At 45.0% G+C, this 12,457-nt stretch overlaps 1 protein-coding gene across 3 annotated transcripts in view; it reads left to right on the top strand.

The window, feature by feature from the left end:
• The first annotated feature begins 10,619 nt into the window (after nt 1-10,619).
• The window catches only part of LOC132113052 (connector enhancer of kinase suppressor of ras 3-like), an 84,744-nt gene continuing 82,906 nt past the window's right edge, over nt 10,620-12,457 (top strand). For 2 of the 3 annotated variants that reach the window (XM_059520853.1, XM_059520852.1), the window contains exon 1: nt 10,621-10,906. In XM_059520853.1, the coding sequence (XP_059376836.1) occupies nt 10,855-10,906 (52 nt within the window). In that variant the 5' untranslated portion in view covers nt 10,621-10,854. Of the gene's footprint in view, nt 10,907-12,457 lie in introns of all 3 variants that reach the window. The other variant, XM_059520854.1, reaches the window with a different exon arrangement.

The following is a 12,457-nucleotide window of genomic DNA, read 5'->3' as shown; positions in this document are numbered from 1 at the left end:
CTCTGTTTTTTCAGAATTTAGCAGTAAGAAATTACTCGTCATCCAGTTTTTTATGTCGACTATGCAATCCATTAGTTTTTCAAATTGGTGTGTTTCACCGGGCTGCGAAGAAATATAGAGCTGAGTATCATCAGCATAACAGTGAAAGCTAACACCATGTTTCCTGATGATATCTCCCAAGGGTAACATATAAAGCGTGAAGAGTAGCGGCCTAGTACTGAGCCTTGAGGTACTCCATACTGCACTTGTGATCGATAGGATACATCTTCATTCACTGCTACGAACTGATGGCGGTCATATAAGTACGATTTAAACCATGCTAATGCACTTCCACTGATGCCAACAAAGTATTCAAGTCTATGCAAAAGAATGTTGTGGTCAATTGTGTCAAACGCAGCACTAAGATCCAATAAAACTAATAGAGAGATACACCCACGATCAGATGATAAGAGCAGATCATTTGTAACTCTAAGAAGAGCAGTCTCAGTACTATGATACGGTCTAAATCCTGACTGGAAATCCTCACATATACCATTTTTCTCTAAGAAGGAATATAATTGTGTGGATACCACCTTTTCTAGTATCTTGGACAGAAAAGGGAGATTCGAGATTGGTCTATAATTAACTAGTTCTTTGGGGTCAAGTTGTGGTTTTTTGATGAGAGGCTTAATAACAGCCAGTTTGAAGGTTTTGGGGACATGTCCTAATGACAATGAGGAATTAATAATAGTCAGAAGAGGATCTATGACTTCTGGAAGCACCTCTTTCAGGAGCTTAGATGGTATAGGGTCTAACATACATGTTGTTGGTTTAGATGATTTAACAAGTTTATACAATTCTTCCTCTCCTATGGTAGAGAATGAGTGGAACTGTTCCTCAGGGCGTCTATAGTGCACTGTCTGATGTGATACTGTAGCTGACGGCTGAATGGTTGCAATTTTATCTCTAATAGTATCGATTTTAGAAGTAAAGTAGTTCATAAAGTCATTACTGCTGTGGTGTTGGGAAATGTCAACACTTGTTGAGGCTTTATTTTTCGTTAATTTAGCCACTGTATTGAATAAATCCCTGGGGTTATGTTTGTTTTCTTCTAAAAGAGAAGAAAAGTAATCGGATCTAGCAGGTTTTAATGCTTTTCTGTAGGATATGTTACTTTCCCGCCAAGCAATACGAAATACCTCTAGTTTTGTTTTCCTCCAGCTGCGCTCCATTTTTCGGGCTGCTCTCTTTAGGGTGCGAGTATGCTCATTATACCATGGTGTCAAACTGTTTTCCTTAACCTTCCTTAAGCGTAAAGGAGCAACTTTATTTAAAATGCTAGAAAAGAGAGAGTCCATAGTTTCTGTTACATCATCAAGTTGTTCTGAGGTTTTGGATATGCTAAGGAATTTGGATACATCAGGAAGATAACTTAAAAAGCAGTCTTTTGTGTTAGAAGTGATGGTTCTTCCATACTTGTAACAAGAAGTAGAATTTACAATTTTGGCTATATGAAGTTTGCAAAGAACTAAATAATGATCTGAGATATCATCACTTGGCTGAATAATTTCAACACCATCAACATCAATTCCATGTGACAGTATTAAATCTAGAGTATGATTTCGACAATGAGTAGGTCCTGAAACGTGTTGTCTAACACCAATAGAGTTCAGAATGTCTATAAATGCTGATCCCAATGCATCGTTTTCATTATCAACATGGATATTAAAATCACCAACTATTAAAACTTTATCTGCAGCCAGAACTAACTCGGATGTAAAATCACCAAACTCTTTAATAAAGTCTGTATGGTGCCCTGGTGGCCTGTATACAGTAGCCAGTACAAACATAACAGGGGATTTATCATTAACATTTGTTTCTTTGGATAATGTTATATGAAGTACCATTACTTCAAACGAGTTATACTTGTAGCCTGCCCTCTGAGAAATCCTGAAAACGTTGTTATAAATTGAAGCAGCACCTCCACCTTTGCCTTTTAGACGTGGCTCATGTTTATAACAGTAATCTTGGGGGGTGGACTCATTTAAAATAATGTAATCATCAGGTTTTAGCCAGGTTTCTGTCAAACAGAGTACATCTATATTATGATCAGTGATCATATTATTTACAAAAAGTGTTTTCGTAGAAAGGGATCTGATATTCAATAAGCCAAGCTTTATCATTTGTTTATCCATATTGCTTCTGTTTTTTATTTGTTGAACCTCAATTAAATTGTTAATCTTAACTTGGTTTGGACGTTTTTTGTATTTTCTAGTTCGGGGAACAGACACAGTCTCTATAGTGTGATATCTAGGTGAAAAAGTCTCTATGTGCTGAGAATTAACTGACCTCTGTGACGGGAGGCAGCTAGCAGACGGTCGGTTTAGCCAGTCTGTCTGCTTCCTGACCTGGGCCCCAGTTAGTCAAGTATAAACACTAAGACTATTTGCCATATTTCTAGAGAGAAGAGTGGCGCCACCCCAGGAGGGATGAAGACCATCTCTTTTAAACAGGTCAGGTCTGCCCCAAAAGCTCGTCCAATTGTCTATGAAACCTATGTTATTCTGTGGGCACCACTTAGACATCCAGCCATTGAGCGATGACAATCTGCTATGCATCTCATCACCACGGTAAGCAGGGAGGAGACCAGAGCCACCAATGTGGCAATGCGGGTCTTACGCAATACTGCCCATATAACAGTCGGCAGCGCATAGCGCTCGTGAACTCAGAATTCCCCTCTGGGCCCTGATTCGACTATACCGACAACAGCCTTGCTTGCAAGGCGGGGACCTCCAGGTTATAGAACCTGATAAATGTAGACGGCGAGGCCCAACCTGCCGCCATACATATATCCTGCAAGGAGATCCCAGTAGACCACGCCCACGACGAGGCAACGCCTCTTGTGGAGTGTGCTCTGACGCCCAACGGGCACTGAAGGCCCCTGGAAGCGTAAGCTAACGCTATGGCGTCAACTATCCATCTGGATAGAGTCTGTCTCGAAACAGCCATTCCCTTGGAACGTCCACCGAACGAGACAAACAGCTGCTCCGTCTGCCGAAAGGCAGCAGAGCGAGACACATAAGCTCTTAAAACCCTGACAGGGCAAAGAAGACTCGAGTCTCCATCCTCCCCTGACACCGGCAGGGCAGACAGGGCAATAACCTGAGCCCGAAACGGTGTGTTGAGGGATTTTGGCACATAACCGTGCCTAGGTTTGAGTATGACCCTTGAGTCATTGGGCCCAAACTCCAACGACTGGCTCACAGAGAGCGCGTGCAAATCACCCACACGCTTCACTGAAGCGAGAGCCAACAAGAATACTGTCTTGAACGACAGATACTGAAGGCTAACCGATTGGATAGGCTCAAAAGGGGGACCCCTCATAGCCTCCAAAACCGCCGCGAGGTCCCACATAGGGACTGACGGAGGTCTGGGAGGATTCAGCCTCCTAGCTCCTCTGAGGAACCGGATGACTAAATCGTTCCTTCCTATTGACTGACCGGACGCCATTTCAGAAAACGCCTCGATGGCCGCCACATAAACTTTGAGCGTGGATGGGGCTCTGCCCTTATCCAACAGCTCCTGTAGGAAGGAGAGGACCTCCGTCACCTCACAACTAAGGGGTGAATAACCTCGAGCTGTGCACCAGCTGGAGAACACCGACCACTTCGAGGCATACAGACGTCGTGTCGACGGAGCTCTAGCCTGAGTGATGGTATTTAGCACTCCCACTGCGAGATCAGCGGGTAACCGTTGAGCGCCCACACATGGAGGGACCACAACTCCGGTTGAGGGTGCCAAATCAAGCCCCTGGCCTGCGAGAGGAGGTCCCTCCTCAACGGTACCGGCCACGGGGCGACATCTGCTAACTGCATTAAATCTGGGAACCATGGTTGGTTCTTCCAAAGAGGTGCTACAAGCAGTATTGAACATCTCGTTTCTCTTACCCGTTCTATCACCTGCGGAAGGAGGGAGACGGGAGGGAACGCATAAAGCGGGCAGCACGGCCATCTCCGTGACAGCGCGCTTTCGTTCTTGGAAAAGAACGCGGGGCAGTGAGCGTTTTCGTGGGACGCAAAGAGGTCCACCTCCGCCATGCCAAACATCTCCCACAACAGCCGGACTGTTTGCGGGTGTAGAGACAATTTGCCCGTAGGAACATTGCCTCTGGACAGCCTGTCTGGACCCAGATTCTGCAGTCCAGGCACATGCACTGCTCTCAGCGAGCGCACGTTGCGCTGAGCCCAAACCAGGAGGCGTTCCGTCAGCCTGCACAGGTTTCGGGACCCGAGACCGCCCTGGCGATTTATGTAGGACACCACAGACATGTTGTCCGCACGGACTACGACGTGGTGATCCTTGATATGGGGACAAAAGCGCGTCAGCGCGTTCTCCACTGCCAGCGTTTCCAGGCAGTTGATATGATGGAGCTTTTCCCGTTCTGACCATAGGCCAAAGGACGGTCTGCCTTCCAGCAGCGCTCCCCATCCCGAAGTGGAGGCGTCCGTCGACACCATTTTCACACTCGGGGAAGTCCCCAGGCTTACACCTGATCGGTACCAGCCGTTCGCTGTCCAAGGTGCTAGAGCCGCAACACAGCTCTGATCGACCTTGAAATGCAGCCGGCCAGACGCCCACGCTTTGCGCGGCACCCGAGCCTTCAGCCAGAACTGCAGGGGGCGCATGCGGAGCAGGCCCAGCTGCAGAACCGGAGACGCTGAGGCCATGAGACCCAGCATCTTTTGACAGTGTTTGAGCGACACGGTCGCGCCGCAGTGGAAAGAACTCGCTGCGCGCTGAATGCCCATCGCGCGCTGTTGTGACAGCCGCGCCGTCATGGAACACAAGTTCAGAACTATACCCAGAAACAGGATCGTCTGACTGGGGTTCAGCGAACTCCTCGCCCAATTGACACTGAGGCCGAGCTTCTCGAGGTGATCGAGTAAAACGGCCCTGTGGTCCACGAGCTCCGCTCGTGATTGGGCCAGAACCAGCCAGTCGTCCAAATAATTCAGCACTCGTATGCCTCTGAGTCTGAGAGGAGCGAGCGCTGCATCCATGCACCTCGTAAACGTACGAGGAGCCACGGAGGACTGTAAACTGGTATGCCTGTCCCTCGAAGGCGAATCTCAAATATCGCCTGTGGTTTGACGCTATCTGTATTTGAAAATACGCGTCCCTCAGATCTATTGACATGAACCAGTCCCCTCTACGAATCTGCGCGAGGAGTTTCCTGGTCGTAAGCATTTTGAAACTGCGTTTCATCAATGCCTTGTTCAGCTGTCTTAGATCCAGTATGGGCCTGAGACCCCCGTCTCTCTTGGGCACCAGAAAGTATCTGCTGAACAGCCCCCCCCCTCACTTTGAGCTTGAGACACAAGCTCTACAGCCCCTTTGCTCAACAGTTTTGATATTTCGGCCCGAAGTATGTGTGCTACTTCTGTTTTGACCGTAGTTTCGACGCGCGCTGAAAAGCGCGGAGGGCGTCGGAAAAAAAAACTGTAGCGAGTAGCCTCTCTTTATAATGCCTAGCACCCAATCCGAAACCCCTGGAAGCGATGACCATGCATCTGCATGAATGGCTAAGGGCTGGATGCGAAGCGCGCTCTGTTGACTGGGCAACGGCGGCGCTCGGGTGTGCTGCGCATTTGAGGCGGGGAGCGCGCTGATCACAGCGGGCAGATCGCTCCTCCTCGACCCCGTCCCGGCGCTTAACCGACTGGGGGAAGGCTGAGCAGGTCCCGTGGGACTCGATATGTCTGCGAGTAACAGTGGGCTGCATATGTGCACATTTACCACTTTCAACTCGTTGTCTGCCTGTGCAGAGCGTATGTGCACGGGCCTCGTTTTTACAGAAGCCACGCGCTCGACCGATCTGTGTCGATCTTATGTGCGCGAGCCCTGTGTGCAGGGCTGTGCTTACATGTGGAGATGGGCACTGAGGAGTGGGTATCGTCACTACATTTATAGCACCATCGGCCGTGGCCGGACGAACGTGCACGGGTTTAGTTTTTACAGAAACCACATGACGCGTGTGACATAGTGATTGTGGGCACTGAGGAGTGGGCACGTCTACTATGTAGTGCACGTGATCGACTTGAATCGCTTTTATGGGCGCGAGCCCTGTGTGAAGGGCTGTGCTTATATGTGGAGATGGGCACTGAGCAGTGGGCATCGTCACTACATTTATAGCACCATCGGCCATGGCCGGGACACCAGAAATTACACCTTTTTTCGGGAAATATCTGGGTAGCCGTGATAACGGTTTTCGTGTGCAGGCAAGCGGGCAACCGTACAGGCTTGCGCATTGCAAAAAACGCTGAAACAGTCACAATCTCTGGAACTGAAACAGCGGCGCGCTTAGGTGAGAACCCGGCCACAGCGGAACTCGATCACCGGCCGTCGATGAAGCAGCCATCGTGTGTAGTGCCGACGCAGCGTCATGCAGCATGCGTAGATCATGCGTAGATGGCTTTCCTAGGATGGCTTCGGGGCTCCCGGCCTCACCGTAATCCTCTGCCGCGGTCCCTGCGGCGCGGGGCGACGGCCGGTAGAGCGAGAACGGGGGTCTCGAGCTGCGTTGCTGAAGCTGTTGTGATAACGGCTTTTGTGTGCAGGCAAGCGCGCAACTGTGCAGGCTTGCGCATCGCAGAAAACGCTGAGACAGTCACATTTCCTGGAACTGAAACAGCGGCGCGCTTGGGTGAGAGCTCGGCCACAGCAGAACTCGTACACCTGCGCTTCGAAGAAGCAGCCATCGTTAGTAGTGCCGACGCAGCGTCACACAGCAGGCTTTAGATGGCAACACCGCTTTTGCCGCCATCCAGCAGAGGGCGGACAAAGGTGCGTCGCTATCGCCTGTTCCACCGGCAGAAGTGAGTGGTAGTTCCTGTTTTTAGCATCATCAGTGTGGAGAATGTGAGACAGACGAACGAGTTCGTGCTGAATATGGAGCGTTCCAAGCCTTCGCCACCTCTTCGTGAAGCTCAGGAAGAAATGAGGCGGGCTTTGAGAAGTACGCTCATCCGAAAGGGAAATACCATCCAGCCGGGAACGAGAGGGGGGGGGCTGGTGCAAACCACTCGCGGCCGAGACTCATCGCGGCCAACACGAGCATTCACCCCGGCTCCTTCTCGATGTCAGCTCGTCTGCTGGGTTTCTGAGCAGAAGGCGCGATATCCTCGGAGCTCGCCCAGCCCTCACTGCCCGAAGCTAGCAGAGAGCGCATGTCCTCTTCCCCCGACGCGGCCCTGAGATCGACTTCCTCGGACGACGCGCCGGCAAACAGCGGGCGCTGCCCACCGGGAAGCGATGCAGGGGGGGCCTGTGAAGCAGGGCGAACCGGCGAGCTCGGTTGAGCTGAAGACGGTTCCGGAATCCGCTGGAAGCGATGCTTTTACGGCGCCTCAGCGCAGCGGAGAATGCAGGCTCAGAGAAAAAAGCCAGGCGAGTCCTCAGAGTCACCATGGCAACAGCTCGCAGTGGGGGCATCCGCCGTCAGCGAGCGCGAGCGCTGCATGATCTTCACCCAAGCAGGAGACACAGATGACGTACCGGTCTCCCTCGCCGAGTGGGGCTCTGACGAGCCGCAGGAAGGCATCTTAAAAAAGACGCGAGCTCTTTTACGAGTGTGTGTCGCAGGGCGAACACACACACACACACATAAAGAACAGCTTGGATATAACAGGATTGAAAGGATATAGGCGCCGGATAGCGCAGCAGGAACGGCAGTGGAAAGCGGCGATGCCAGCAGCTTCAGAATGGCTCGTCCTGCTGATGTGCTTTCTCAGACGGCGCTTGCTTCCTCCGTGATCCAGCGATGCGTGAGCTTCGCTGAAGAGATGAAAAATCAGGTGAGTCAGCCTTTTCGAGCTCCTTTTATAGGTTGGGCCACACCCATTTCGGCGGGAAGTGGCAAGAACGGCGCGAAGCGCCCTTATTGGTCTGATGTTGCATCAGCCCACGCTCGATAGGCTGTGCAGTTGCCGCAGAACAAGCCAATGAGCGAACGAGCCGTCTCGCCTATGGCTGTGTACTGCTGCAAATGCGCTTTACAAAAATACAAAATTAAGGATAATTTTTTGCTTCAGTATTTCGTGAAAAGAGACTTTTCCCGTAGCGTCTTAGCTAAGACGCAGTACGAGAGAGCTCTCGTAAGAGAACATATTGTTCCCTATATCTATTAGTACATTCTTTATAGGTTCACATAATTACAGAAACATACACTGTTAATTCAGTATACTTCTGTAGTTCTTTGCAGGGTCATTCCTAGTATTCAGTGCCATTTGAGTCCCCATGACATAATGTGGTATATTTAGCATAAAAATGGATTAATACTTGTTTCTGAATGCTAATCTTACAAAGTTACTGCCACTCTACAATCAAACACAATAAATATGTGCTTAAAAATTAAGTAATTAAAAATAATTACTCTTATTTGAGTGCAAATAGGCAAAAATTGTGAGTGAGTAATAGATTTGATGCAGGTGTGGTGCAATCAATCTCAGGTATGAAGTCTGATGGGAACTTAAGTCTGAATCAAAACAGTCAATACTCAGGTGAAGGTTCCCTCTGGTGGTGCAAGACAGGCAATACGGGAGCCTCACTTGTAACACTCTGAACACGGCCCTTGAATGTTTCTCTAATAACATGATTCTCAGGAAGTATAACAATATTTGGTGGCAAACTATCTACAACAAGCAGAGTAATTAACAATTCACCCTTGTTTCAGTATTTCATAATTATTTACTGATGTCCACTCTGTTATGCTTATTTCTAATGGAAACTGATATTTTTTTTTAATAAACAGGTAATAATCTTCCTCTGTGATCACTACGCATTAGCTTGTTGTTTATTACATGAGTAGCAATAGCTGAATTTAACATAAAATATCCCTCCTGTTACTGTCCACCCTGATAATGTTTTGCACTGTAACAGGGTCGACATATTGTAAAATTTGATGTAGAAAATTACATAAATAAGTGTTGGAAGCATGTATCAGTACTTTTAATTAATTTACTCTGCATCTTAAAGAAAGAGTTGCTTAAATAGTATGCATATAATTGTCAGGAAATGGCACTGTTGTCTGCTGAAGAAAATTAGTAAAGCTACAGATGCACACCCTGAAAGAAGGCAGATATACCTCAATAGAAAAGAAGGGGAGGTGGAGAAATGACATAAAGGAAGGAAGAAAAAAGAAAATGTTTGAACAGCTTTGTTGATTAGGTAGAAACTATAATAAATTATCTTGACTTTGCCATTACATTGTGTGTGTGTCTCTGTGGTGTGTGTTCGTGTCTATGTGCTGTGTGTGAGTTTCTGTGTGGTGTATGTGTGTGCACTGGTATTCCCTGCATTATGGGGTCCAAATGTCCCCACAGGTATAGTTATAACAGTAAACTTTCCTCTTGTGGGGACATTTATTTGGTTCCCATGAGGAAAACAGCTTATTCTAAGTCATACAGAATGAAGTGTTTTGAAAATCTAAAACAACTATAGTTTTGTGTAAGGGGTAGGTTTAGGTGTAGTGTTAGTGTAAGGATATAGAAAATGCAATTTGTACAGCAGAAAAAACCTTTATGCCTATAGCATGAACCCATAACAGTAGAAATATTAGTGTGTGTGTGTGTTTGATGTGTGTGTGTGTGTGTGTGTGTGTGTGTGTGTGTGTGTGTGTGTGTGTGTGTGTGTGTGCTCTTGTTTTTGTGACATATCAGGACACAACTCTGTATAATGACATGGGTATGACACAGGTATTACAAGGAGAGGGTGACTTATGAGGCGAAACCCATGTCCCCATTTTTCAAAACGCTTATAAATCATACAGAATGAGTTTTTTTGAGAAAGTAAAAATGCACAAAGTTTCCTGTGAGGGATATATATATATTCAAGATAATGCCTGATTATGTACACTTAGTTAAAATACATTTGCAGCGTAAAGAGAGGGACATTTTAGCTCTTATTAATTGAGACGAGAGTTTCCTGTAACAGTGTGGACATGTGGTGCTTACACATCTGAGGAATTTCGTGAAAAATTATTAAGGAATATTATCCTGAGCTGGAACATATTTTTCTTATAGTGTAACAATGCCCATTTTCAGATAAAATGATTACAGAATAGAAATGTAAATTTTTTTATTATTATTATTATTATTATTATTATTTTGCATGCGAAGTTACCAAGCTGAAACGGCACCGAATAGTAAGAATGACAAGCGCCACCAACTTATGCATTGTGTATCTGCAATACGCAATATGCAGTGTACCAAACGATTATTATTATTTGACGTTATCAAAGGTATCCAATATAAAGTGGGACAAGTGTAATTTTAATTGTGTCTTAAATAATAAACAACCTTTAAAGGAACGAAAAAAGTATTTCCCCCAGAAACATAACAATTGCCGATTTGTTAGTATGTTCGTTTAACATTGCTATTTAAGTAATAAGTAAATAAGTTAGGAAATGAATCTCCTTTCCACCGATAATAATGTCATACATGACTCACATTCCTAATTTGAAAGCTAATGATCAAACTAAAGGTTATAGCATAAAAGCAAACTCGGGAGAGTTCTCGTTACTCCTCCCCCGTGGGTGGGTCTGAGGGGAGGTTCACACACTGAAATCTGATACATGTGCCTACAGATGAACTCTTGTCCTCCTCGTGAGTTTATCTTGATCGCTCAGTCCAATCGGCTGGTATAAATGGAGATATCTCGCGAGCCGTGCTTGCTTCTGGATTTCTAGAGCCCAAGCTGAAAGAATGATCTCATTTCACAGCGCCGATCATACGCTGGTGCTTTACATACTTTGTAATTTCTTTAATATTAGTCTCTTTTGAGAATAGCTCTAACCGGTTGGACTGAAGGTTTAAAGCAATGGATCCAGTAACGAGGTGGACACCACAACAGGTTGTTGACTGGATGAGAGGTGAGTGTCGGATTTAGTTCCTGCATAATATGTGCTGCTTGTAATTTTTTTTTTTTAAGATATAAATGGTTTCTCTCGGTTTAGTTAGCTAGTGTAAGAATCTGGAGCGTGGGCTTTGTTTATCTGCACTTTCGATGAAACCAAGATTAGTGTGTCAACAATAAAAGTGTGTCAAAAAAAAAAAAAAAAAAAAAAAATCCTTGTATGTTTGAAGAAACTCATGATCCTATCGTGTGGCAGAAAAAGAAATATATTTATGAAATGAACATCCGCTGTACTGCGCATCTTTGATTGTTATGCACGCATGTTATGTGGGAGTATTTTACTCCCACCGTTCTTGTGATTGTTGAAGACCGTATCAAACCGTTCATCGTTTTTCACTTCTAGAAGATAATTATACTCTGCCATCAGAGCAGATGATTGTCACATAAAGGACTGTTCTTCCGTGTTGAAAAACTTGCTCGTGTAGTAGTGAATTACAGTTGAAATAAAACTTGTCCAAGTGTGAATGCAAGTCAAATTCAAATGTCTTGTTTGAACTCGAATCGAGTTCTGGTTTTGGTATTTGTACATGCGTGATCAATGAAAGGAAATATCAATGTACGAGTCAGGAGTCAAATGTGAATTGGACCACCTGTTATAATATGAGTTAAGACCAAATTCCATAATGTTTATTATTATTATTATTATTATCATCATCATCATCATGTTTTCGTACGATCAGCTTATGGTCTACTGAGGATGTTGTGTTAGTGGTGAACCTTTTTTTTATTTTTTATTTTTTATTCAAAAAAAAAAAAAAAGGATATTGTATGAAACGCCAACTACCATGCTTGTGCGATTTACCAGTTATGAGTATAAGATTATCTATAAAGAAATATGTGCTTTTCTAGCATATCCCAAGCATATAGGCCTAAGTAATTTTTTTTAAAGAATAATTGTGTTTTGTTGAATTAAAATATTAAGCATTTGTATCAGTGGGTCTTAAAAGGTTGGCACGCTTCTCTAAATATGATTCATAGAAGAAAAAAAAAAAGTAGTTAAGTTGTTTACTTGATTTATTTGTCCTTAAAGTAATAAAGTGTATTTTTAGATCTTTATATGGTCAAATCTTTCTGGAATTTGACTAGGTACCTAAGACATAAGAACTCCATAAAATGTTATGTTTGTCCCTATGTAATTAATGTTATCATTTCATGTCTTTGTGGTGAGTCCTTTATTTTAATTAATTTAAGGAACACACATTAATTTGTCATTTGTCTGACAGTACACTTATTGACACGTATTGAGTGTGAGCATCCTGGAGCTATAACTTGCTTAAGGGCACAATGGGGACAGTTAACGGATTAACTGTTGCAGGATTTGAACCAACAACATTCGGTTACCAACCTAAGTCTTTAACTGCTACTCATGCCAGATGACTCTAAATGCAGAGGTGGAAAGTAACGAATTACATTTACTCGCGTTACTGTAATTGAGTAGCTTTTTTGTGTACTAATACTTTTTAAAGTAATTTTTTAGATCTGTAATTTTACTTTTACTTAAGTATAT

Source organism: Carassius carassius, chromosome 32, assembly GCF_963082965.1.
Source record: "Carassius carassius chromosome 32, fCarCar2.1, whole genome shotgun sequence".
Taxonomy (NCBI): Eukaryota; Metazoa; Chordata; class Actinopteri; order Cypriniformes; family Cyprinidae; genus Carassius; species Carassius carassius.
This window is presented reverse-complemented; position numbering and strand designations above follow the sequence as displayed.